Raw genomic sequence first — 27,970 nt, 5'->3', positions numbered from 1 at the left:
CGCGAAAGATTTCATTCATCTTTAAAAATTTTCCTTTTTAATTGACCTGTTCTATCTAATCCTATTCTAGAAAATTGATCATAATATATTATTTTGTTTTTAGTTCATAACTGCGATACCTACAAATTACATTACCAGAATAAATACTTTTAATTTTGGTTTACAATTTGTAAATACAAAACCCAAGTGTTATTTTGCTTTTAAATAATGTTTCCTATTTTTTTCTTCCATTTTTGACCCCCCCCCCCCAGTTGATTTTAGACTTAAACATTTATCGTAAAAGGCCCCACGCGATTAAAGCAGATATTCCAGCAGAGATTCGCCTGATTCAATATAAAAAGTGCTATAAACACATTTTATTCATAATACAGGGTTCATAGTTTTTTTGAAAAGTGATTAAAGGTGCTTATTTTATATTTATGCTTTTTAAAAGCCCTTAAAGGTGCTTTTTTTATTTGGGGTTTGTGAAAAGTGCTTAATTTTCTCTCTTTTAAAAAAAGTTCTTTTCTTTGCCATGTCGATTGCCATTCTAAATTACAAAAAATGCATGACTTTCACAATTAATTTTCTCTGCATTATTTATCAGAAACTAGTTCTTTTATCATGATTATGTAAAGTTTTTCAAAATTTTTGGAATTTTATTGATTTTATGTTTATAAATTGAGAACTTTAAACAATGGGAAAAAATAATTTTCATTACTGCAAGGATCTTAATTATAAATATTTTTTTTTTTTTTTTTTGGAAATTGATTAAAAATATTTTTTAAGTGTTTAAAAAGTACTTAAGGTGTTCATTTTTTGTTGAAAAATTTGGCTACGCACCCTATAATAATATTGATAAAACAAATTACAATTAAATATGCTCTAAAACAATTTTAAATTTTTCAAAAACTTTTAGCTTAAATAGATGTAGGATCCTAGGAAAGCAGGGCATCTATAACAGCCTAGGCCCAGGGGGAATCACAATATTATATCTATTAGTGATGGGGCCAAATTTTAGGCCAAATACTTACTTTTTAAAAATTTCTCTTTTGATTGTAATTTTGTATTTAAAGTTATTTTCAAATTTTAAATTAAAAATGAAATAAATATTAACAAAATTGCTTTTTCAATCTTTGTATAATTAAAAAAATTTAACAACTTGATTTATTTTTTGTAATAATTTAAATATCTTGATGCCAATAACAAGGCAATATGGCTTTTATAAATCTAAATAATTAATAATAGCATATTTTAGTTATAGTTATACTTGTAATTTATATGCTATTTTATTTAAAATAAGAACTCATTACTACTGTTAAATGTATTCTTAAGTTTCTTTTTTGCCAGAAAAATTATTAAAACCCAGAAAATTAAGAACTTTTTAAGAAGTTTCACTTTTGAAATTTTAATTTTGTAATTAAATAATTTTCAGATTTTAAATTAAAAATGAAATAAATATTAACAAATTTGCTTTTTTAAACTTTCTATATTTTAAAAAATATTTGTATTTTAAAGCAAAAGATTCCAATGCTTGTTTAAATACATATGATGATAAATTTGCAACAGGAAAACGTTTTTATTTATGTAACATTATTAAATACACTTATGTATTATACAACTTAAATTGAGTAAATGTTAGATTTTCTAATAATTAATGCAGTGAAATGTAACTCTGCAATATTCATGATATTTAAAAGCACATTTAAAAAAATATCTTTCTTTATTATTATGAATTTATTCAGATTCAGCCGAATAACTTCATTATTCGGCCGAATAACTTCAGTATTCAGCTGGGCCGAATAGTGGCCAAATATTCATTACATCCCTAATATCTATGGTCAGTCTGACCCTGAACAGGTGGTCATTGCCTCTTTTATTGTATAGGATGAACTCAATTCTTGATAATCTTGAGATGTTTGGTTGTAACTTATTTTTTCTTGTTCATATGTGTTTGTATATTATGTAGGGAGACGGAGGTGGCCCATTGGTTTGCAACAAGAATTCTGTTTGGTACCAATTGGGAGTGATATCTTTTGGCATTGGCTGCGGTAGGAAGAATACACCAGGAGTCTACACTAGGGTACAATCTTTCTCTTCCTGGATTCATGAGACAGTCTTTAACAATTTAGGATAGAGACTTTTAATTGTTTTTTTTATGATATTTATACTTGAATTATTTTGTTATTTTTAATAAAAAATTTATTAAAACAAAAGCATAGTGAACATTAATTTTGAATGTATGATCAAAGTTCAGTCTAACGAAATTTTTCTGTAATTTTTTTTGAACTGATGAATTAAATAATATAATTTTATTATAATTATATTATTTAATGTAATTAATAAATAATATTTTTTTGTATTATGTTACAAAAGAATAAGAATAAATTGCACACATGCACATATATTTATAGATTTTGATACTTTTGATTTTCTTTTCGTGAAAACAAAGCCTCTAATGATGTATGCATTATGAAAAATACATAGTACATTTTTTCCAAATTGTACTGCATAATAATAAAAGAAATTACAAGTAAATGATATTTTATTGAAAGTAATATAATCAAATAACATATTTGTAATATATGCTTTCTGAAATACATGATATTACAAAGCAATGAGACAGTCCTTAGGATAGACACTTTTAATTGTTGTTGTTTTTTTGTGTGTGTGTAATATTAATACTTGATGTATTTTGTGATTTTTAATGAAGAATTTATTAAAAGAAAAACATAGTGAACATTAGTTTCAATTATACAGTGAAAGTTTAGTCTAAAGGAATTGTTTTAAAAAAATTTCTTGAACTGATGTATAATAAAAAATACAATTTTTTTTAAAATTCCATTATGCTACAAAAGAATAAAAGTAAATTGCACACACACATATTTATATATTTCAATATTTTTGCTTTTCTTTTCTTGAAAACAAAGCCTCTAATATTTTTGTATGTATTATCAAAAAACTCTTAATACATTTTTTTCCAAATTGTACTGCTTAATAATAGAAGAAATTACAAGTAAATATTTTTTTTTGAAAGTAATATAATCAAATAACACATCTGTATTATATGCTTTCTAAAGTACATGATATTAAAAAAGCAATGAGACAATCTTTAACAACTTAGGAAAGACACTTCTAATTGTTTTTCTGTTTTTTTTTTTGTATTTATACTTGAAGTATTTTGTTATTTTTAATAAAGAATTTATTCAAAGAAAAACATAGTGAACATTAATTTTGAATGTATGGTATTCAGCCATGGCAATTTTAAAAAAATATATATAATTTTTTTTAAAATTGCATTATGCTGCAAAAGAATAAAAATAAATTGCACACACTCATATATTTATAGTTTTCGATATTTCTGCTTTTCTATTCTTGAAAACAAACATATATTTTTAAGTTGTATTATGTTACAGAGGAATAAGAATAAATTGCACACACACACATATATTTATAGATTTTGATACTTTTGCTTTTCTTTTCGTGAAAACAAAGCCACTAATGATTTATGCATAGTACATTTTTTCCAAATTGTACTGTATAATGATAAGAGAAATTACAAGTAAATAATATTTTATTGAAAGTAATATAATCAAATAACACATTTGTATTATATGCTTTCTAAAATACATGATATTACATGGCAATGAGACAGTCTTTAACAACTTAGGATAGACACTTTTAATTGTTTTGTTTTTTTGTGCGTGTGTAATATTTATACTTTATGTTTTTTGTTATTTTTAAGAAGGAATTTATTAGAAGAAAAACATAGTGAACATTAGTTTTAATTGTACAGTGAAAGTTTATTCTAACAGAATTGTTTTAAAAAATTTTCTTGAGCTGATGTATAATAAAAAATAATTTTTTTTTTTTTAAATTCCATTATGCTACAAAAGAATAAAAATAAATTGCACACACACATATTTATATATTTCAATATTTTTGCTTTTCTTTTCTTGAAAACAAAGCCTCTAATAATGTATGTATTATCAAAAAACGCTTAATACATTTTTTTTTTAAATTGTACTGCTTAATAATAAAAGAAATTACAAGTAAATAATATTTTATTGAAAGTAATATTATCAAATAACACGTCTGTATTATATGCTTTCTAAAATACATGATATTACAAAGCAATGAGACGATCTTTAACAACTTAGGATAGACACTTCTAATTGTTGTTGTTTTTTTTTTGTTTTTTTTTTGTATTTATACTTGAAGTATTTTGTTATTTTTAATAAAGAATTTATTCAAAGAAAAACATAGTGAACATTAATTTTGAATGTATGGTAAAAGTTTAGTCTAACGAAATTTTTTTAACTGATGTTTTATAAAAAAAAATATTTTTTTTTTTAAAAAATTGCATTATGCTACAAAAGAATAAAAATAAATTGCACATACTCATATATTTATAGATTTCGATGTTTCTGTTTTTCTTTTCTTGAAAACAAAGCCTTTAATAATGTATGTATTATTAAAAAATGCTTAGTGTATTTTTTCCAAATTGTACTGCATTATAATTAAGAAATTACAAGTAAATAATATTTTATTGAAAGTAAAATATAATCAAATATTACATCTGTATTATATGCTTTCTAAAATACATAATATTACAAAGCAATGAAATCCAATACAAGTAGATGAACTTAGATATATGCTCAATGAAATTTTTTAAAAAAAGGCGACTATCTGAAATGAAAAAAATGTGCAAACCACTTTCAATTTACTCCAAAACACTAATAAAAAAAGTGATTTTTATTGAGTGGTGATAAGATTCTTACTCCCCCCCCCCCCAAAAAAAANATTCCCCCCCCCCCCCAAAAAAAAAATAATAACTATTTGTTTCTTCATGTTTATCTGATCAGGGAGAAAAAATTAATGCAAAAAAGTACAAACTTATAATTTATTGTTAATAAATAATTTTAAAGGTTCAGTAAGGTAATATATATTTAAAAAAAATAATAACTTGAAAAATTTAGTTATAATAATATAGTCAGTCATTAAATAGTCAGTACTTAACATATTACTTTTGAATTTGTACTTTTGTTTTTACAAAGCCATCATTATATAAATATTTCCTTAATATTAACAAATTTAAGTTTTTCGTACAAGATTTTGATTTAATTATATTCATACTGCGTTATATGATAATACAATACTGATTTTCTTAAATTTTTCGATCCCTTTTAACATGCTTGTTATATGTTATCCCCAAGACTAGGATGTTAAAAAAATAATAAATGTTTTGTATCTAAATTAAATATTTTTCTTCACTTTTAAGGCTTTACGTGCCTTTTTATAATTCTCAAATTTTTTCTATAATTTTTATGAGTTTTAATGATATTTTTCAATTTCACAGCATTTTGTTTGGGAATTAATTTTTTTTCTTAATGAATTGGGATAAATTTTGTTCTGATTCTTGTTTGTTTAAATTGATTCTAATGAAGAATGCTAATGTTGAACAGAGCTTTTCAGGATATAAGAATTTGCCATTGAACATAGTGCTGTCTTTCAATTTTAAAAATATCAAAAGCATTTGATAATACAATGCAATTTTGATGTCCTTGGCTGAGTTTGCAAGGTTTAGGACAGAATGGATTAATCCATGGTTTAAACCGTCCTGTCCAAAACCTATTAACTCAAATTATGTCACAATTTTAAATAAATTATTGTGAAAAATAAAATGTTAATTTTTGAACAAGAAACAAAATGAAGACAAGTTTTGGTTTATTAAAAAAGTTAATTATTATTTTCAATATTGCATTATTTATTCTTATGCAAAAATATAATTTATCAGTATTAAAAGCATATTTATTCATATTTAAGGGATAAGGTAATCATTTTTGTTGTTCAGTGAATTGTATAGCTTCAAAAGTTATAAATCTTTTCCTATTATATTATTTTCCTGAAAAAAGTTAAAGCAAATTGTATAAAAAGTATCAAATATTTATTAATATATGTGATTATTTTGTGCACAATGGTTACACCTATAGAATTTTTACCTTTTACCATTGTTCAAGGTTTTGGACACTTTAAGACAGTTTTAGTCAGTTTAAGACAGTAAAACCCAAATGTCCTCTCCAAAACCTGTTTAGGGCATCTGAAACCCATACCCTGGTTCTTGAGTATTGTAACTAAAAATTGAGAAAATCTTTATCAAGTATTTTATTTTGATTTACTTTACATTTTATTTATGAATTACATATTTTTTAAATTATTACTTTTATTAAATTTTTAAATTCAAATAACGATTTATAATAAAAATGCAAAAGTAAAACATGTTTTGTGAATACACGATAAAACATTTCGAAGGCCATTATTTTTCAAGAAGATTCCTTTTAGAAGCTTTTTCTGCATTTTTTTAATGTCATCAACATCTTTGCCCTGATTATCACCAATTGATAATTATTGATTATCACCAGTTGATAATCAATTTCCTACAAATTATTTGAATTATTCTCGAAATACTTTTAAATTAAATTAATTTATTTCATTCACTAAAAAATTTTCAATTTATTTGATTCAATCAGTGAGGTGAAGCTGTTGCTACGTACTGATTCTAGTGAAATCCATTAATCCCTTTTGACATTGATTATTATCAGTGATTCTTGTTTTGTATCAATGTTTTATTCAGTTATAAAGTATGATAATTATTATAATTCAAAGAGTTATAAACCATTGGTTATAAATTTGAAGTTACGCTATATTAATGTAATATTCCACATAATTAGTCAATTTTTATTTATTTTTTGTTTTTGTGAGAATTAAAATTGTTTTGATATATTTAAAGTAATGATGTTGGAACTTTTGTCTCTTTGAAATTAAATTGATTCCTAGAATTGACCTTTTAAAAATAGCATATTTGAGTTTGCCAGATAAAAAAAATTTTTACTTTGTAAATGTTCTTTAAAGGCATTATTAAATATTTTTTTAATTCTGTGTTAAAATAATTGCTAGGTTATTTGTTCTTTAGTTTACTTAATTGCTCAGCTCTTTTTTATTGCTTTTGTTTAAATTGGCAAAGCATTGCTCAGATAAAACAATATTATTTTTAAGAAGAAGAAAAAGTTATACTCATTTTGACAATGTTTTTTTTTTTTTTTTTTTTTTTTTTTTTTTTTTNTTTTTTTTTTTTTTTTTTTTTTTTTTTTTTTTTTACTAAATTGAATTATGCATTATCCTGTGTAAGTCATGGAACATTATGGAAAGTCATGGATTTAAAAGCTTTAGATTTAGCAGATACCTTGAATGCATTAACCTCTTAAAAACTATTTTTAAAATATTTAATTAGAGGAAGATAGATTTTTCAGTGTTCTATCATTAATAAGCTTAAAATAGGTTTTATGCCTGACATTTAAATTTGCAGTCTGTGCTATATCTGGTCTAGTCATGAACTTGTTTTTGGTATATATACATAAGCTCAAAATAAATAAAATAAACCAAATTATGGTTTACTTTGAACTGAAATCTGAAAACAATTGCTATAAACCTTGAAAATGATTATTAGAGAAACATACTTCTTTAATAAAGAATTTAGTTATTTTGATTTGATCAGCGCAGTAAGAAATACTAATCCAATATTTTAAAAAGGCTTGTTTTCTTCATTTAATATGTTATTAGAAATATTATATTTTCTTTTAAAGAATGCCATTTCTTTTTCATTGGCATTTTACTCGAATTAATTTTTAGAAACCAACTGAAAGGCTGTTGGTTAGATGTAAATATAATCAGTGTTTTCAAAAATTATCACAGGCTATAAAAAGTACTAACTTATGGAACCTCTTTTATTCTTCTGGGGAACTGTAGGGTTCCGCAGAACACTATTTGGGAACCACAGACTTACATGACTCATTTTGTACGGTAAAATATGTGCGTGTGTGATGTTGGCACTTACAAAAGAAATGGCACTATTTCTCATATCCAGTAGAAGCTTTCCTTCTTAGATTTCCAACTATTATAGCAACTGCTCCCGTTAAACAGATAAAAAACAATATGGCCACACTCAGCACTGTAAGAAGTAAAAATTTACAATTGCCCTCAGAGGTTTGTTCTTCAAATTCTTCTGCGTGTGAGGTAAGAGGCACTATAGGAAAAGAGTAATAGTGTTTAAAAAAATTATTATTTAAATCGGATTTTTATTTTAAAAATAATAACTGAAATTATTGAATGAAATTATCAAATATTAAAAGTTAAGTCATTAAATCTCGTGTAGATTTTTTGTAGCCTCATATATTGAGGAAATTAAATCTCTTGTTAACTTTTGTCTTGACCTCAAATATTAAAGAGTAAGATCTTAAATCTCATAGATCCCAGAAAGCATGTAACCTTACGACAACCCTGTGTCGGAATTTTTCTTTTATTGTCACGAAAATGTTTGTATTAAAAACCTTTTTTCAATGAAGGAAAGTAAAATGGTCCCTTAGGTCCATCGTGACGTTTTAGCTGACTAGCGAGCGGATCAAATTGCATTGCCCATTAAGATTTCATGACAGGGATTTGCTGAGCATATAAGACGTTGCGGAAAGAAACCTTATAATTACCTAGATTTAAGATTATTTTCACCTTGACACAAGCTTTATGAAAGGATTTTTCATGCATGAAAATCTTAAGACAACCTCGATTTAAGGTTTTCATATAGAAAGTTGTTTTCAAAGGTTTTGGATGAGGGTAATGTGCACAGAATAGAGCAAATTGTCACAGATCTCGTTTTAAGGTTAGAAGGTTTACGCATAACAAAACTTTTTAAGTTTACATTAAAAGGTTTTTTCTGAGTGAAAATAAACCTTATTTTGCTAGGTTTGTTATAATATTTATCCACGAAATAGAATTTTTGCACATACGAGGCCTTTGGCCGGAAAAAATATTTCGAATACTTGACGGAGTTGGGACCCTAATACCCTTCAAAGTAGGCCCCTTGTGCTTGCACACACTCAGCCCACCGATCCTTCCACTGCTGGAAACACCTCTGGAAGTCTTCTTTTGGAATGGTGTTCAGCTCCGTCGTCGCGTTCCGCACTATCTCTTCTCTACTCTCAAAACTGGATCCTTTCAGTGGCGTCTTCAATTTTGGATACAACCAGAAGTCTCAAGGAGACAGGTCTGGAGAGTAGAGAGGTTGGCGAACGGTTGTAATTCCATGTTTGGCTAAGAAAGTGTGGATCAATTGGGATGAATGTGCAGAGGCGTGCTTTTTGTTCCGGCGACAACAACTTGGGTACGAATTTTGCAGCCACTCGGTTCATGTTCAAATCTTCACGCAAAATTGCATGTGCAGAATCTTTACTCACTCCAACCTCTTCTGCAATCTCCCGCACTGTCAAACGACGATCTGCCATCACCAAATTTCACAACCTCTCAACATTAACTGCACTCTGAGCAGTTTGAGGCCTGCCACAACGTTGCTCACTCTCCGCTGATGTGCGGCCATCTTTGAATCGGTTGAACCACTCCTTAATTTGTGTTACACCCATCGCTTCTTCTCCAAACACCTGCTGAATCTTACGAATTGTTTGGCTCTGAGAATCACCAAGCTTTTGACAGAATTTCATGCAGTATCTTTGGTTAATTCGTTCAGTCATCTTGCGAGAAAACTAAATCCGACGAACACTACGAACAGCACCTTACTTGGCGACCACCAGCCAGCGAGTTGCATAAGCGAACACGGTGAAAAAATTCAGTCTTGTGCATTAAGGTTCCTCCTTCCACTGTGCACTAAGGCGCCGCCTTAGAGTCACTACTTTGCGCAGGAAAAATTAAGGTCGGATACTTTTTAGACAGGCCTCGTATTTAATTATAATCTCATATAATTAATTAGTGTCTCGCTTGTAAGAGAAGGGAGGAATCAATTAGCTGTGTTTCTTCCTATTGAGGCCATTCAAATATTGCATGAGCCTGTTTTTTTTATCTCCCTTCTTTGTAAACAGAAATAAGCAATTTACAAATTCCATCTCATGCTTACGTTAAAAAGTTGCACCGCCCCCTTGTATTTTGCTTTTATATTTCTTCTACTGTAGTAATTTAATTTAAAGATTCAATTGAAAGAAAATTGCATTATTTACATTAAACAATTAGTTTTACAAACGTTTGAAACTAATTAAAGAAAATGTTTCCAACTTTTTTTCGCCATGCGTAAATTCATTCGAAATTTAATATTTTTCTTTATATACTTTTTTTCCCTTATATTATTTTCTTAAATTTATGTAGATATGAACAGTAGTCGAAAGTAGCGGCACTACAAGTAGTGAAACTACTGTGATCGCTACTTTTTTTCGTAGTTTGTAGTGTAGTGTGCTACTTTTTTTAAAAAAGTAGTGTAGTAAATAGTGCGAATACAAAAAAAACAGTAGTTTGTAGCTATTCCTGACAACTACTTTTTACGTTAGTTTAGTATATGAACATTGTTCTAACACTACTAATTTGATGGATACAAATCTTCACTGGTCTGTCAAAGTAAGCACTATTAAATGCCCCTGTGAGTTAACAAGAATTGCGTATTTAGAATTACGTCTAACTAATTTTTAAGCTAGCCATTATGAATAATAAATAATTTATCTCATTGGTTACACTTTCACATTCGAATGCAAGCTCGTAAAAATGAGATCAAAGGGGAAAAAACGAGCTGCGTTAATAATTTAATTTTGTTGTAAGGAAAAAAACGAGCAGCATAAATAAGTGTTCAAAAAATGAAATAATAGCTTTTTGGAATCCTTCTGCCCTTTTTTCTTTTTTTTTTCCAAAACAGCAAAAAAAGCTCTTTGCAACTGGAAATAAATTATAAAGCAACTCGGACCTTACAAGAAGTCATTTGTACCCTTGAAAAATAACTGCTCATTTTACACTATATGTCCTATGTTTCTTTAAAATGCCTCCATCATATCAATCTGGTGAATTGACAGTAAACGACTTCTTTGTCTGTCAAAATTTAAAAATAAATAGAGTTTGACCATATAGAATGTAAATATAAATAGTATAAAACGTCATCTGTTTCCCTAAGAAATAGTTGCTCATTTCTACACTGTGATCCTTTGCTTCTTTAAATCGCCTCAATCTAATCAATGATCTGGTGAATCGAGAACAAACCACTTTGTCTAATTTTAAATCATAAATTGTCCCAAAGAGAATTATCTAGATGTAGATTCGAACATGCAGAGTGTAAAAATAAATAGTGTTCGAACATGTAGAATGCAAAAATAGTGTTCTAAACATGAGTAACTTTATAAAAATAGCGTTGAAAACATCTAGCATAAAATAAAAAGAATGTTTTATATGTGTAACAAAATAAATACAGTGTTTTATTTTATCAATAAGTTTCTCGTTTCCCCTCACTTAAAAGTTTAATGTGGGACCACGTTATCTCGTTAGTTACACTTAATTGAAGTTTAATTTGAGAAATACTATTAAAACCATTTAAACTCGTTTGGTTTTTCTATTTTGCTGACTATGCATTTAAATTACTTTTTTAATGACAGTCCCAGCCGAAGCATTACTAAACTTGATAATAAGTAATTACTACTCACTTTTAGAATAAATTCTTACTCTTACTCACATTTGGAAAATCCTCCGAGAGCCACGTTTAACTCAAAATTTTCCGCAAAATCCTTCATCTGATTGATTTTTCGATTCACAGATTCCCTTCGTTTTCTTTCTTCAGAAATTTTTGGAAAGTCTCTCTCACAAAATCTCTAGAAAAATTATAAGAATGTTCGGTTAAAATTTGAATTTTATTGTAAGGTATGTTTCAGATGACATCAATTTTAAGGCGAGTTAGGTTTTAGATGACAGTAATAAAACGAGAGCTCTAACACCTCAGCCACCACTGTATTAGTTTATATATAATTGTGTCCATGTAATATACTACTGTTATAATTCTTTTGATTCCTATGAAAGGAAATATTATTTACTTTTGTTACCACTGGGGAAAGTATTTTCAAGGACTATGATAATTCCATAGTTGTTGATGGGCATGTATTATTTTCTTTGGCAGAAGAGCTTCCACCTTAAATTTGGTATTTTTTGCTCTTACCTTACAATAGTTATTACAATTTCTTAAAGGGGAGATATCCGTATCGTGATCTGCGACAGAATCATAACCAAGCCTTGGCAACATCCCGCGAGAAATTTAAAGAAGAAAAAAAAAAACATCACAGAAAGGGACCGATTCGAAAGGTATAGCTCGTTGACACTACAGAGCAAACATCTACGTGTTTTTTTTTTTTTTTTTTTTAAATTTGCAAGTTTAGAATTTATTTGGCACCTTGGCGATTGTTGTTGGCTTGACAAATAACGATACAGAAATATCCTCGTTATGATCTTGTAGACAGACTTATGTCTACTAAATTATTTAGAATGCATTCATAAAGGGCAGGGATAGCCTGGTCGGTAGGGCGCTGGGTCCATATCCAAGAGGTCGTGGGTTCGATCCTCGCCGGCCGAAGACTCCCCGTGTAGTAAATGGTGACTGATGCACGTTAAATCTGTCGGGTCCCAAAGTCCTCCATGTTCCCATAACAAATCAATACCTCTGGGGGTACTGATCCAGGAGTTTCCTTGTCTTCTGGATTGGTTCAAAATTACAAGGCTACGGAGTTGAACATTAGAAGTCGTAAACCCATGAAATTGGGTCGGCTGTTCAACGACGGTTATAAAATAAAATAAAAAATTCATTCATAATGAGCCGCGATGGTTCAGGGGATAGAACGTTCGCCTTTTAATGAGGCGAACCGAGTTCGGATCCCGTTCGATACGAATTCCGCATCCGCCTTGCACCGACCACAGTGCTGACGTGAAATATCCTCAGTTGCCGTCAGGATAACCGTGGGAGGTTCTCGTGGTCTTCCTCTCCATGTAACGCAAATGCGGGTTAGCTTCACCGTAAAAGTCCTCCACTAAGGCAAATTTCTACCAATACTCGATCCAGGAGTTCCCTTGTCTTCTGAATTGGGTTCAAAATTACAAGGCTACGGAGTTGAACATTAGTAGTCGTAAACCCATGAAATTGGATCGGCTGTTCAACGACTGTTATAAAATAAAATGCATTCATATTATAAAAGCAAACTGAAGGTGATTGATAGCGATAATACGAAAAAGGGACTGATAACCCTCAAAACTTACCGGTTGGCAGTCAGAGAGGTCAGCACAGGCGATCACTTTAATGGATAATCTTAAGACATCTCCGTCCACCATATTTTGAAACATGAAGGCTTTAAATGTGAAAGTTACCATCAATGGATGACTAGAGTTTCTCTGTGGGTGATGGGGAGCGATAGCCTTGTAAATAGGATTCCGGCATCTATATGGGAATTTACAAAATATGTGAGTTATTACAGAATACATGACACACTTAAGTTATAAGAAAAGGTACGAAAGAGTCCTCTATGCATATTAGTTGCTCTTATAATGACTGCACTGCCCTTTGAATACAAAATAAGCGGCACAATAGGAAGTGCTGCAAAATACCTCTTTTTTATAAACGTCGTTGAACAGCAGATCCAATTTTGGGTTTACGACAACTAATGTTCAATTCTGTAGTCTTGTCATTTTGAACCCAATCCAGAAGACAAGGGAACTCCTGGATCAAGTATTGGGAGAAATTTGTCTTCGTGGAGGACTTTTTGATGGAACTAACCAACATTTGCATTACATGGTTACCCCAACGGCAAGGGGACTCTAACCAATGATCCGGCTTCCACGGAGGATATTTTGCGTCAGCACTGTGGTCGGTGGGAGTGTGGAATTCGTATAGATCAGCCATCGCTGGGATTCGAACCCGGTTCACCTCATTGGAAGACAAGCGCTCTATCCCCTGAGCCGGCATCTCAATAAACTAGTGATGACGGTTTTTGGAAGCATCCCTAGGATGGATCCGAAGACATGCCATCACAGTTTTCATCCTCTGCATATGGAATGCCCCCTCCTTTTGGTAGTCCGACGATCTACGCGTGAAACTGAACACTTAGAACAGTTTAACAAGAACCTTTCAAATTCTGATTAAAGTGATCATCCACCCGCTCTTTAACCTCAGCCAGCTTGACTTCGGTGTTCTTCTGGGAATCGCGTCCTACCAGTACACTATGACTTATAAACATGACTACAACCAGTACACTATGACTTATAAACATTTGTCGAGGAGAGAGAGAGAGATAACAGATAATACAAACAAAAAACAGGGTTATTCCAGGATTCGACCCTGATACCTCAAAAGTTCAAAGTGTTCGGCAGAAACACAATTTGGGAACCATCTTTGCATTTGAAAGCCGTCATGGTGACGCACGATCGCAACAGTTTATTGGATATTAATTTGATATAAAGTGTAGTATTTTAAAGATATTGCTGTTCATGCAAATAATAAGTCGAATAAGTAATTGCTGCGTTTGAAAACTAATTAACTATAATGTAATTAACAACGACGGCTTTAACAATAACATTAAAGCAGAGCTTAGTAATGCAGAAATCAGTTAATTTTTAATGGTATGTTACGCAACTGGGTTAAGCTTATCTAAGCTATGATGGGTTCAACTGCCTCGTTAGATTTACCTAGTCGTTAAGGTTATGGCCACGGTAGGCTTATCTGGTTAGTTGTAAGTTACATTAGTGTCAATCATGATAAACCCCATTGATAAGTGACACCACTAAGTGAGGCTTACTTTTGCCTTCATGGAATGTTACACCGTCGTGTCAGGCTTCGCTAAGCCTTAGCGATATGTTACATCTCCACAATAGGCTTCGTTAGGCCATAATATGTTACGCCGCCTCGTTAAGCTTAGATAAGCCTAATGGTATGTTACACCTTCACGTTAGTCTTAGCTAGGCCTTAGTGGTATGTTACATCACCCGGTTAGGCTTAGCTAAGCCTAATGATATGTTACACCTTCACATTAGGCTTAGCTAGGCCTAATGGTATCTTACAGCTCTATGTTAGGCTTAGCTAAGCCTTAGTGGTATGTTAAATTACCAGGTTGGGCTTAGTGGTATGTTACATCACCAGGTTAGGCTCAGCTAGGCCTTAGTGGTATGTTACATCACCAGGTTAGGCTTAGCTAGGCCTTAGTGGTATGTTACATCATCAGGTTAGGCTTAGCTAGGCTTTAGTGGTATGTTACATCACTAGGTTAGGCTTAGATAGGCCTCAGTGGTATGTTACATCACCAGGTTAGGCTTAGCTAGGCCAGGCCTTAGTGGTATGTTACATCACCAGGTTAGGCTTAGTTAAGCCTAATGGTATGTTACACCTTCACATTAGGCTTAGCTAGGCCTAATGGTATCTTACAGCTCTAGGTTAGGCTTAACTAGGCCTTAGTGGTATGTTACATCACCAGGTTAGGCTTAGCTAGGCCTAAAGTATTTTACACCTTCACATTAGGCTTAGCTAGGCCTAATGGTATTTCACAGCTCTATGTTAGGCTTAGATTGGCCTTACTGGTATGATACATCACTTGGTTAGGCTTAGCTAGGCCTTAGTGGTATTTTACAGCTCTAGGTTAGGCTTAGCTAGGCCTTAGTGGTATGTTACATCACCAGGTTAGGCTTAGCTAAGCCTAAAGTATTTTACACCTTTACATTAGGCTTAGCTAGGCCTAATGGTATTTTACAGCTCTATGTTAGGCTTAGATTGGCCTTAGTGGTATGATACATCACTTGGTTAGGCTTAGCTAGGCCTTAGTGGTATGTTACATCACCAGGTTAGGCTTAGCTAAGCCTAATGGTATGTTACACCTTCACATTAGGCTTAGCTAGGCCTTAGTGGTATGTTAAATTACCAGGTTAGGCTTAGCTTGGGCTTAGTGGTATGTTACATCACCAGGTTAGGCTTAGCTAGGCCTTAGTAGTATGTTACATCACCAGGTTAGGCTTAGCTAGGCCTTAGTGGTATGTTACATCATCATGTTAGGCTTAGCTAGGCCTTAGTGGTATGTTACATCACTAGGTTAGGCTTAGATAGGCCTTAGTGGTATGTTACATCACCAGGTTAAGCTTAGCTAGGCCTTAGTGGCATGTTACATCACCAGGTTAGACTTAGCTAGGCCAGTTGTATGTTACATCACCAGGTTAGGCTTAGCTAAGCCTAATGGTATGTTACACCTTCACATTAGGCTTAGCTAGGCCTTAGTGGTATGTTACATCACTAGGTTAGGCTTAGCCGAGGCCTTAGTGGTATGTTACATCACCAGGTTAGTCTTAGATAGGCCTTAGTGGTATGTTACATCACCAGGTTAGGCTTATCTAGGCCTTAGTGGTATGTTACATCACTAGGTTAGGCTTTAGTGGTATGTTACATCACCAGGCTACGCTTAACTAAGCCTAATGTTATGTTACACCTCCAAGCTAAGCTTAGATAGGCCTTAATGGTATGTTACACTTCTAAATAATGCTTTAGTGGAATGTTAAAGCATCAAGTTAGGTAAGGCCATAACGATACCTTGCATCAACACATTAGGCTAAACTTATCCTAATGGTATGTCGCGCATTCAAATTGGCTTACTTAGGAATTATTGGTATGTCTTATCCTTTATTGATACGTTACACAGATACATTAAGCTTGGCGTAACGTCAGAGGTATGTCACACCACCCCGTTTGACTTAAATAGGCATTAGTGATAAGTTACAGGACAAGGCTGGCAGTTATGCTAACTGAGTCTTAATATTATGCCTGCCGTCTATGTTAGATTTAGCTGGAATTCAATCATATGTAGCGCCACCATTTTATTTTTATATATACTTAATGATGTTACACCAACGCAAGCATTTATTTGGCTTCAATTATTATATTGTAACACGAAACTTCCGAGACCTAAGGGATCCAGGCTACTGAAGTCAAGCATTATTAGCATAGGTCAGTGAGCGGGTAGGTAACCATTTTGACCTGACTGTGACGGCCTGAGGGTGCTCAATATCGGTCCTACTGAAACTGTTCTACCGTAAAAAAATCTACTTCGTGCGCTGGCGGGTTACTAAAGCGGTAAAGCCATCCTCTCTGCAGAGGATCAGAATTGTGATGGCATCTTCACTAAAAAAAATCTTATGATTTTCCTTAAAAAAATCTTGAGAATATCGAAAGTTATTTCTCCCACTTATTTTTAAGATTGTATTAAGAATATAGTCTGACAGGTAGGTACTTTACTTGCGTCGCACTAAAGCTTCGCAATGGGCCATTGGCGACGGTCTGGGAAACATCCCTGAGGATGATCCGAATACATGCCATCGTAATTTTGATTCTCTGAGAAGTACTCACACAGCTGCGTGGAACTAAGTGGCTTCATTAGGTGTGTTTTAGAGGTTAATAATTTTCTAAATTTAAAATGAAGATTTCTAATAATCTGTAAGATTATTAGAAATCTTATGTTTCGCATACCGTCGGCAATAGCCCCATTGTGCAGCTCTAGTGCGACATAAAGAACTATTATTACTACCCTTGACCAAAAGATATTGTCCTTCCACAAAATGCATTAAGCTGTGGAAATAGTGGGTTCGAATCCCACTATAAATCTTTCGTATCAATGTGTAGACATTCTCTATTTAGTGCTATCAGTACCTCTTTAACATGACAAAGGTTTATAAGACGATCTTTGTATTGGGAAGAAAATACTCAACATGTATATGTCATTAAATAAATGTTACATCACCGCTAGGCATAGGTAGTGTGGCTTTTGTCTAGTTGGATTAACTCAGCACATCTCGGCAAGAAGAAAGAAATAAGCTTACCCTACACATGGGGTACGCAAAATCTCTTTCTCTACTCAGATCTGTTTACCACAAGAGGTATTTTACGATCCCTGATGGCTTTAGGGGTAGAGCAGTGGTTCCCAACCTGGAGGCGATAGAGCTTCTCAAGGGGGCGACGAGTACTCAAAAGATAAAAATTGCTAATAATATTAATAATAAAAGCTATTTGAGATTGAAATTGAAAATATATATGAAACCTATGGCTCTGGTGTAGACAAAGAATTATGATAGTTAAAAATTAAAAAAAAATTCAAGTGCAGGATCGTTTTCGTCATACGTTTTGGTATCGCAGGCGGAAATCTGATAAGTCACTCTGTTCCTCTGAGCAATAATACTGTTTCCAGGCGTATTGATGAGATGGCCGCCGACGTTGAATCAAAACTCATCAAATTTCTGAAAGAAGGTAAATTTGCGTTGCAGATTGATGAATCAACTGTGATAGATAACAAAGCTGTTTTAGCTTACGTGAGATTCATAAATGAGAGTAAGGAGATTAACGAGGAAATGTTGTTTACAAGAACTTTGAACACAGATACAAAAGGATCGTCGATTTTTAAATTGGTCAAAGATTATTTTGAGGTAAAAGAAATTCCCCTCACAAATGTAAGTGCTTGTGCAACAGATGGTGCTCCAACCATGTCCGGTTGTCATACTGGGTTTCTGGGTCACCTTAAATAAGAAGTACCGGAAGTTATCTCACCATTCATTATGTCATTCATCGTCAACTTTTGGCTGCGAAAAATTGGTTATTTCTGGCATCACTTCAAGGAAATAAAATGAACGTTATCAAGACTAAGGGAATCATATCTTCATCCATCGCCAAGTTTGATATCTACAAGTCAAACATTGGTCGCAAAGAGCTAATGCAACTTCCAACTCTTAAAAAGTGTTCAATGGCAGATATCGAGATTCTAGAAAATAAAATCTTAATTTTTATTGATCACCTTGATCAGTTATGGAATCAAGATTTGAAGATTTAATGAAATTAGAAATTCCGGATTGAATTTTCGATCCTTTCTCTTTTGAAGTTGTGGATAAGCTCACTTCCTCTTTGCAGACTGAGATTTTAGATTTGAAGTATGACTGTGAGGCTAAAGTCGTCTTTAAAAATACGGTTACAAGTTAGCTTGGGTAAAGCTTATGGACACTTATTCACAATTGTGGAAATAAACTGAGCCGCTTCTTATCTCGTTCCCGTCAACATATTTAGTAGAGACAGGATTAAGTTCTGTCTTCCAGCTGCTCACAATGCAAAGAGAAAGGTTGGACATTTGCTTCAAAGGAGACCCGCGTTTAAATCTGAGGAGCATAAAACCTGACATTCAAGCTTTAACTTGAAATACACCAAGCACAGGGCAGTCATTGAAGTGGTAAAAATGTACTTTCTCAATCTTCATTTTTTTTCTCAAATTTTAGTTGTTAACGTTTTAACTTTTTCTTGATTACATTAAAATATGAATTTAAAACAATGTACTTTTTTCTTATTATTCCGTTTTAAATATCATTTCTTTTTGAGAAAAAAAAAATGCACAATTTTTTTTAATTAATAAAAATGACAGGATAAATGTGCCACCTTATTTGCATTGCAATTTAAATTAAAATCAAATAACATTGCATATATTCAGGGTTTGGTTGCTCAGAAGCAACAATGAATGGTTTTTTGAGCAAAAAGAGAAAGGGGCGATATGTGTCAGCCAGCCCCAAGAGGGGGGGGCGATGGTCCCCAAAAGGTTGGGAGCCACTGGGGTAGAGCATTCGCCTTCCAATGAAACGAACCGGGTTCGAATCCCAGGGATGACTGTTCGATACGAAATCCGCATCCTGCTTACACTGACCACAGTGCTGACGTAAAACATCCTCACGAGTAGACGGATCATGGGTTAGAGTCCCTTTGCCGTCAGGCTTCCCGTCGTAGATTGTCGTGGTTTTCCTTTCCATGTGACACAAATGCGGGTTAGTTCCATCAAAAAGTATTTCACAAATACAAATTTTTCCCAATGCTTCATCCAGGCGTTCTTTCGTCTTCTGGATTGGGTTCAAAATTACGAAACTACGCAGTTGAACATTAGTAGTCTTAAACCCAAAATTGGGTCGGCTGTTCAACGACGGTTATAAAAAGAGGTATTTTGCAACAGCATTGAACTCGGTCGATACGTGTAGGGGTTAGTGCACGAATCAACTAGCCACCACCGCATATTTCATCTAATTTGTCTGATTGAGGTCATCCCTAGTCCTGACTTACCCATTGTTAAAAACTAGTAGTGCCGAATTCGTAACTGATGAATGGGCACTTCGCTTGTCACTGTAAACGGCATTCTCTCCATCTTCGTTGCTCCCAAAATCATTAAAATAGCTTGACTGAGCTTCATCTCTGGGGCAAGAAACGACCACCTCTTTCAACATAGCATACTTCCATCCTATGAAAGAAAATTTCATATTAAAACAGTTTTTCAACAGCTGAAACGTTCTCTCTAAAATCTAAAACATGATTTTATGACAGGGGTTGAACAGCCGACAGATTTTTGATTTTACGTCTATCAATGTTTAAACTTTGTAGCTTAGTAGCTATATAACGCAACCCAGAAACCAAGGGAACTCTTGGACCAAGCATTAGTACGAAAGCCTTAGTGAAAGACTTTTTTTGGAACTAAATGATGGATATAAAAACCTCGAAACCTTCACACGGTTAAGACGATGGGAATAAGGATTCCTGTCCATAATCCGTCTACCTCTGAGGATGTTGTACACCAGTAATGTAGTTTGGTCACAGCAGGTGGGCAGCCCACCCGCGAAGAGGCTTTACTGCCTTACAGGGCCACTGCATTAAATCATCGTTCTCAACATTCCGGAGGTCCGTAGGACCCAAGTCCCCCGGACACGGATACCACACAGCCGTCGCCCAGAAGACGCGCCAAATCCTACAACGACCTAGTGCCCAATCCTACAACCTTACACTTTAGCTCGTTTGTCTAAGCTTGCTGTAAAGGAAAAATTAGTACATGGAAAACAAATTTAAGAATTAAATTAAATTAATGGAAAACAATTAAGCAATGTAGTTATTTTTATTTTATAACCGTCGTTGAACAGCCGACCCATTTTTAGGTTTACGACTACTAATGTTCAACTCCGTAGCCTTGCAATTTTGTACCCAATCCAGAAGACAAGGGATTTGCTGCATTAAGCATTGAGAGAAATTCGCTTTCGTGGAAGACTTTTTTGCTGGAAATAACCCGCAATTGGGAGAGAAACCCATCTACGGTTAGCCTGACGGCAAGGGGACTCTAACCCATGATCTGTTTACCACTGAGGTTATTTTCATTTCAGTGCTGTGATCGGTGCAAGCCGAATACGGAATTTGCATCGACCAGCCATCACTGAGATTTGAACCCGGTTCACCTCATTGGAAAGCAGATGCTCAATTCCCTGAGCCATCACGGCTCAACTGGTCCCCATTGATCAGAAACTGGGTTGACTTTGAGCCACTGCTTAGGAACGAACAGCAATTCTTTACTTTGTGTCTCAATTACTGAGCTCATTACTACCCAAAAATGTTCTAAATTGTTCTCCTAAGCCTACAATTTTAAGGGGGGACAAAAACAAAAATCCATCAAATTTTTACATATTATTATTCAGGAATTAAAAGCATCCAAACTAATTAGTGCCTCTCATTTCATCCGTTTATCAAACATTAAAATCACATTCGAGTCGTTCCTTTCTCGTAAATGACTCGTCAGTTCATTTTATTTTTCCCGGGCTAAGATACTAATTTACAATCCTTATATGTAAATTTTTTTAAGCTTTATTCTTGACAAGGATTCTAAATGTATGCATAAAGGGTGATAATTAGAGAACATCTTGCATACAGAGTGTCTCAGTTAGATGTTTCATAACTTTAAGAAAAGGTTAGAGTGCAGCTACAGACAGCAATGCTACGTGATTTTGAAATTAGAGGTACCGAAACGATTAACCTAGTGTATCACGTTAAAACATAATATGCTCTTACCGCTTCCTTCTCTGATGATGGCTCTAATTTGTAAATCTTGTCCCAAATTCAAGACTTGTCCCGTCTTTATCTCTCTGCTGAAAGATTTAGTCCCTTGTGCTGTTGTCATCAGGGATACCTTGCAAAACACATCACGAGAAATGCTGAACACTTTCCTGAGATCTGCTTCTGATGAACGCCTGCATTGAAATGTTTACATCAGTTACATGAGAAATATAGTTTGTCTATTGAAAGAATTCCCCTGGCCACGAAGTTTCTGCTGCTATGGAAACAAGAAATAGCGCATTAAAAAGAGGGGAGCTTCTTTCTCCCCTTATTCCCTTTCTCTCTCCAACCCGAGCCAAACCCTGTCTTAAATAATGACCCAGCACCCCTACTTGAAATGGTTAAACCTTGTAACCATAGTCACCACCACTACTTCAGACGAATTGATAAGGGAGTTCTTTACGCAGACATACTATATGTTTGTCTTTTATTTTCAGGGGCCATCCACAAATGATATCATTCTTGGTGCGTAGGGAGTTGGTTCGGTAAATTGAAACAAGGAAGGGGGGTTGCAAAATGCATGGCACTACACTTTTTGGTAAAAACAAAGATAATATATTTTCATATTTTTCATTCATATGGCACGACCAGTCATTCATTAAGCTCACAAACGTCACTAAAACATATAATTTAAGTTCAGAAATAACTTAAATTATGCGTTTTGTTTCTGAACTGTTTGCATAAGTTTATGCAATATAGCGTGACAATCGGGGCATAGGAGTAATAGTAAAGTGTTTCACATTGTAACAAAGGAGAAAAGGGGGGATTAAAAAAATATTGAACACAAAAAAAGTGTGACACTATTTATGAATGGCCCATAAATCTTAGTATTTTCTATTATCTAAAACGGATTAATATTTCAGACAACTTTATTAGAGAGTGTTTCAATTACCCACGTTTGCCATTTTATACTGTTTTTTTTTAGTTACTTCCTGCAATCGAAAATTTTTGACTTCCGCGAGTGAATGTTAGCAATCACATAGTTGCTTTGGTAAATGTCCGAAATAGATACTAGGTCTAGTTAAGTATCATTAGTTATCACATAGCAATCACATAGTGATGTTAGCAATCACATAGTTGCTTTGGTAAATGTCCGAAATAGATACTAGGTCTAGTTAAGTATCATTGCCCGGTATACATTTTCCCGGTATACCCTACACTGATGTTTTTTAAGGGTCAAGTGCCAGTCCCCAGTATACATTTAACCGGTACTCCGAACACTGATGTTTCTCCCAATCTATCCTCAGAAGATATTTAAATATCGAATAAATATAATAATATCAACGAATAAATTAATATCAAATCGGATATAACAAATGTTTCCGAAATTCACCTAAGCGACTATGAGATTGTTGACATTCATCGGTGAAAGTCGACATTTTCTTAATTTCGGTCATTCACGGATGAATACCCGTTCTTCATACAGGACGGTAAGGAAAGTAAACAATCAAAAAACTGCTATGGAATCATGTTCAAAAAACTGAAGGATTTACATCAAGAACAACATAACGAAAGACCAACGCAATTGATAGAGTTAAAAAGATAAAGAGTTTATTTTATTTATTATTATTTGTTGCCCTTCCTGGTGATTTTACGTTATAAGATTAAAAAAAAACACTTTCTTAGAAGTTCATTTAATCAAGATAAGGATTAACTATATAATTTAGCATGAAACAATTGCTCTAAGCCAACTGCAAAGGCATTACCTTTTAAATTTTCATTTCTCAAGAATTTTATCATTTAAAATTTCGAAGATAAAAATTACGTCCTAATTTGTAAACCTAACAATTCAAAATATTTTCATCTGTCAGCAAATTAAATAATAAAAATATTCAATCATTATTAAAAATATTTTTTGCATGCAGAATAATTGTAGTTTTATAATTATTTTTAAAAAAATTTCATCTGTTTTATCATTGTTGAAGTTATGGAGAAATATGCAGTTAACTTTAAGTTTTCCGAACTTTGAATTACTTTTCTAATCAGGAACCATAATTTCCAGATTGTCATTATTAAATAAGAAGTTATAAAAAGTGTAATTACCCTCGCATATCCATGATATGGTGTGTGAATGCGATTCGTTCCTGTGGTCGACACATAATCATAACGTATTCATCCTCAGCCATTCTTAAACCCTTAACAAAAGGAAATCTTAAGGTGACAGACATCCATTCCTGAAATAACAATAAAAACTTTAAACTTTTAGCTTTTTTACAAACTAGCAAAACGGGTCTTGTTTTGGGTTTGATGGCGTGTGCATCTTATTTAGACGTCATAACACTTTTCAACTGTGTTCAAGAGTAATAGTAGACAGTGCGCATGCGTCGTCATTGTATGCGTTGCTATGGCGACCGCTGCTGTTCGATAATTTTTTTCCAATTCCTTTTTTCACTTTTAATTTTGTTATGCATTAAGTTGGTGAGATTATTTTTGAGATGTGGGACCCATAAATACTTCTTGAGTTGCGAATAAAAAAGAATTTCATCATTTGAACGATATTTTTGTTTTTACTGTCTTAATTAAGAATCAGAAATTCTAACCAACAGTTCAAGCTGGATCGTTTGCAATACTAATTCAGGTTTAATATCAGGAATAAAAAGGGTCCCAAATTGATTGCATGCGTTGCTATGGCCACCGCTGCTGTTTGATAATTTCTTAAAATTCTCTTTTTCACTTTTAATTTTGTTATGCATTAAGTTGGTGAGTTTAATTATTTATTTTTTACTAAGAAAGATGTTTTAATATCTTAAAACGATATGCCTATTCTTTCTACAAATAGTATAACTACGGAAGAGCTTCGACATTATTAGTTTACTGCTGACGATATAACGCAGCAAACAATAATTACAAGTAATCGTACTGCAAGGGTAACAATCAAAAGATACATGATAATTAAGCTCTATAGTAATCAAGCGATTACTACGGTGGTTACCCAAAAGAAAAGTGAGTGCAGATGGACAGCATCAGAAACAGTCATTCGGCGCCAAAATGTACAGTAGATTCCGTGTAATTGATTAACCCATTCACACGAGAGCAGTTAAAGTGAATATAAAGCTGTGCTAAAGCAGCTGCGCTTAGAATAGGGTAATGCGATGTATTATGACTTTCAGCTGCAGCAGGTAGTTGTACCGTTTCTTCTCAAGCACTAAGTGCTGCACAGATTTCACGAGTCTAAGCTATACAATTAACACTGATCAAAAGCTTGTAGATCCGATACTGATGTACGCCATTCACACCATTTTTACCCTATTTGTTCATGGCCATTTGTCATACTGGTGTTCATTATAAACCGTAACCGTTTCTAAATGTTTTTATTAGGCTCACCTTCTGCTTCTAAGACATCGTACTTCTATGTATTCTTCTCAACGCATCCATCTTGGCATGATTTTACATTCACTTTAAATGTTCTCAAGCCAAACTCTTAAAAGCAATCTGCGGTGCCATTATCTTAAGACTTTACAGGGCCTTTTTTCTATGTTAAAATACTTTTGGGATTGAGGTTGAATTATTGAAATCCTCTAGCTGATTTCCCAAAATTTACTTTTTTAAGGGAAGACGGGCAAGATTTTCACAATATTACCCGTTGTGAAACACTGGTCTTACGCTTGAATTTTTATGCTCTTAACTAGCAAAAAATTACTCACAAATAACCGAACTGAAACCATATAAATTCTGAATTCCTAACAAGAAAAAAAAAGAAGTTCGATGAGGAGTGAAAGGACGCGCTAGAGAAAATAGCTCCCCATTCTTTCTCTTCTTGACCACCCTTTACTGACACCCACATTTATGCAAACATAGTCATCTCATGAGTATTTTACTTTATAACCGTCGTTGGACAGTCGGCCTAATTTTTAGGTNTCCCATAAATACTTCTTGAGATCATCATTTGAATCATTTGAACGATATTTTTGTTTTTATTGTCTTAATTGAATCAGAAATTCTAACCAACAGTTCAAACTGGATCGTTTTCAATACTAATTCAGGTGAATATCACGAATAAAGAGGGCCTCAAACTGATAGCATGCGTTGCTATGGTGACAGCTGCTGTTTGATAATTTCTTAGAATTCTCTTTTTCACTTTTAATTTTGTTATGCATTACGTTGGTGAGTTTATTTATTTTTTTCTTACTAATAAAGATGTTTTAATACATTAAAACGATCTGCCTATTCTATCTACAAATAGCATAACTACGGAAAAGATTAGATAGATGACGTAACACCGTAAACAACAATTACAAGTAATCATACTGCAAGGATGACAATCAAAAGATATACGATAATTAAGCTCTATAGTAATCAAGTGATTACTACAGTGGTTACCTGAAAGAAAAATGAAAGCAGATGGACCGTGTCAGAAACAGTCATAAAGCGCCGAAATGTACTGCAGACTCCATGTAATTGATTAACCCAGTCACATGAGAGCAATTAAAGTGAATGTAAAGCTGGGCTAAAAGAACTGCGTTTAGAATAGGGTAATACGATGTATTATGACTTTTAGTTGCATCAGGTATAGTTGTACCGTTTCTTCTCAAGCACAAAGTGCTGTACAGATTTCACGAGTCTTAACTCTACGATTCACACTGATCAACAGCTTGCAGATCCGATATTGATGTACGCCATTCACAGAAATCTTTACATTATTTGTTCACATCCATTTGACATATTAGTGTTCATTATAAACCGTAACCGTTTCTAAATGTTTTTATTACGCTCAACTTCTGTTTCTAAAACATCGTACTTCTATGTATTCTTCTAAACGCATCCATCTTGGCATGATTTTACATTCACTTTAAATGTTCTCAAGCCAATCTCTTAAAAGCAATCTGCGGTGCCATTATCTTAAGACTTTACAGGGCCTTTTTTCTATGTTAAAATACTTTTAGGATTGAGGTTGAATTATAAAAATCCTCTAGTCGATTTCAAAAAATTTACTTTTTTAAGGGAAGATGGGTAAGATTTTCACAATATTACCCGTTGTGAAACACTGGTCTTACGCTTGAATTTTTATGCTCTTAACTAGCAAAAAATTACTCACAAATAACCGAACTGAAACCATATAAATTCTGAATTCCTAACAAGAAAAAAAAAGAAGTTCGATGAGGAGTGAAAGGACGCGCTAGAGAAAATAGCTCCCCATTCTTTCTCTTCTTGACCACCCTTTACTGACACCCACATTTATGCAAACATAGTCATCTCATGAGTATTTTACTTTATAACCGTCGTTGGACAGTCGGCCTAATTTTTAGGTTTATGACGATTAATATTCAACTCCATAGCTTTGTAATTTTGAACCCAATCCAGAAGACAAGGAAACTCCTTAATCAAGTATTGGGAGAAATGTTGCCTTCCTGGAGGGCTTTTTGATGGAGAGAAAGGGCACGAAAACTTCCCATGGTTAGCCTGACGTCACGAGTCCCCTCGCCGTCAGTCTAACCGTGGGAGGTTCTCGTGGTCTTCCTCTCCATGTAAAGCAAATGCTGGCTAGCTACATCAAAAAAGTCCTCCACGAAGGCAAATTATACCAGGAGTGTCCTTGTCTTCTGGATTGGATTCAAAATTACAAGTCTACGGAGTTGAACAATAGTAGTCGTAAAACCCAAAATTGGGTCGGCTGTTCAACGACGGATATAAAATAAAATAAAATCTCTGGATTGAGATTAACTTACCTTTCCCTCTGCATCTTGTTGAATTCTGACACCGCATTTAGAGAAATGTTGAACATGCATGTCGAATGTCCTCTGATCAAAAGTACTCCTCATGTCACAATCAGAGGATGAATAACTGTTGTCAGCATTCTCGAACACCGGCAGTGACGTGAAATCATGGGGAGGAATTATTCGTGCAGTGAAAAGAGTTATTCCATTCGATCGTGTGCACCTAATATCTGAAATAAATATCGATACAATTTAAGTACAACCTTGATGGATTTTCACAAATTAAGGTGGAACTTAAGGCCTGGTTTCTTAGGACAGGACGCCGTCAGCTGGAAATCAGCGCTAATATCTGATTGGTCCATTTGTGAGTTTAATAGTATACGTCATCGAACGCTCATCTTGAACTAAAATTTCCGTCCAACTCAACTGCAGTTGGATTACAACGTGACGTTAACCACAGAAGCAATGGCGGACAACATCCAACAGCACATTGAAATCAGCCAAGATTTTGATTTTGACATTAAACATAGCTTCTTCATTAAACATAGCACTCTTCATTTAGCTCAGCTAT

The 27,970-nt window shown here is 33.4% G+C and overlaps 2 protein-coding genes across 2 annotated transcripts in view; one reads left to right on the top strand and one right to left on the bottom strand.

Moving 5' to 3' along the window:
* Positions 1-2,195, top strand: part of LOC107444201 (chymotrypsin-like protease CTRL-1) — a gene marked incomplete in the record, with an annotated part of 39,369 nt that extends 37,174 nt beyond the window's left edge. The window contains 1 exon segment of the mRNA XM_071184830.1: positions 1,949-2,195. Within this exon segment, the coding sequence (XP_071040931.1) occupies positions 1,949-2,116 (168 nt within the window).
* Positions 2,196-7,105: 4,910 nt separating this feature from the next.
* LOC107444200 (uncharacterized) overlaps positions 7,106-27,970 on the bottom strand; it is a 38,222-nt gene continuing 17,357 nt past the window's right edge. The window contains exons 4-10 of the mRNA XM_043049086.2: positions 27,412-27,629; positions 23,789-23,919; positions 21,701-21,879; positions 19,940-20,114; positions 13,090-13,267; positions 11,525-11,660; positions 7,106-8,062 (exon numbers count right to left, since the gene is read on the bottom strand). Coding sequence (XP_042905020.2) covers positions 7,887-8,062; positions 11,525-11,660; positions 13,090-13,267; positions 19,940-20,114; positions 21,701-21,879; positions 23,789-23,919; positions 27,412-27,629 — 1,193 coding nt within the window. The 3' untranslated portion in view covers positions 7,106-7,886. The remainder of the gene's footprint in view (positions 8,063-11,524; positions 11,661-13,089; positions 13,268-19,939; positions 20,115-21,700; positions 21,880-23,788; positions 23,920-27,411; positions 27,630-27,970) is intronic.

The sequence above is a fragment of the Parasteatoda tepidariorum genome, chromosome 9 (genome assembly GCF_043381705.1).
Source record: "Parasteatoda tepidariorum isolate YZ-2023 chromosome 9, CAS_Ptep_4.0, whole genome shotgun sequence".
Lineage (NCBI taxonomy): Eukaryota > Metazoa > Arthropoda > Arachnida > Araneae > Theridiidae > Parasteatoda > Parasteatoda tepidariorum.
This window is presented reverse-complemented; position numbering and strand designations above follow the sequence as displayed.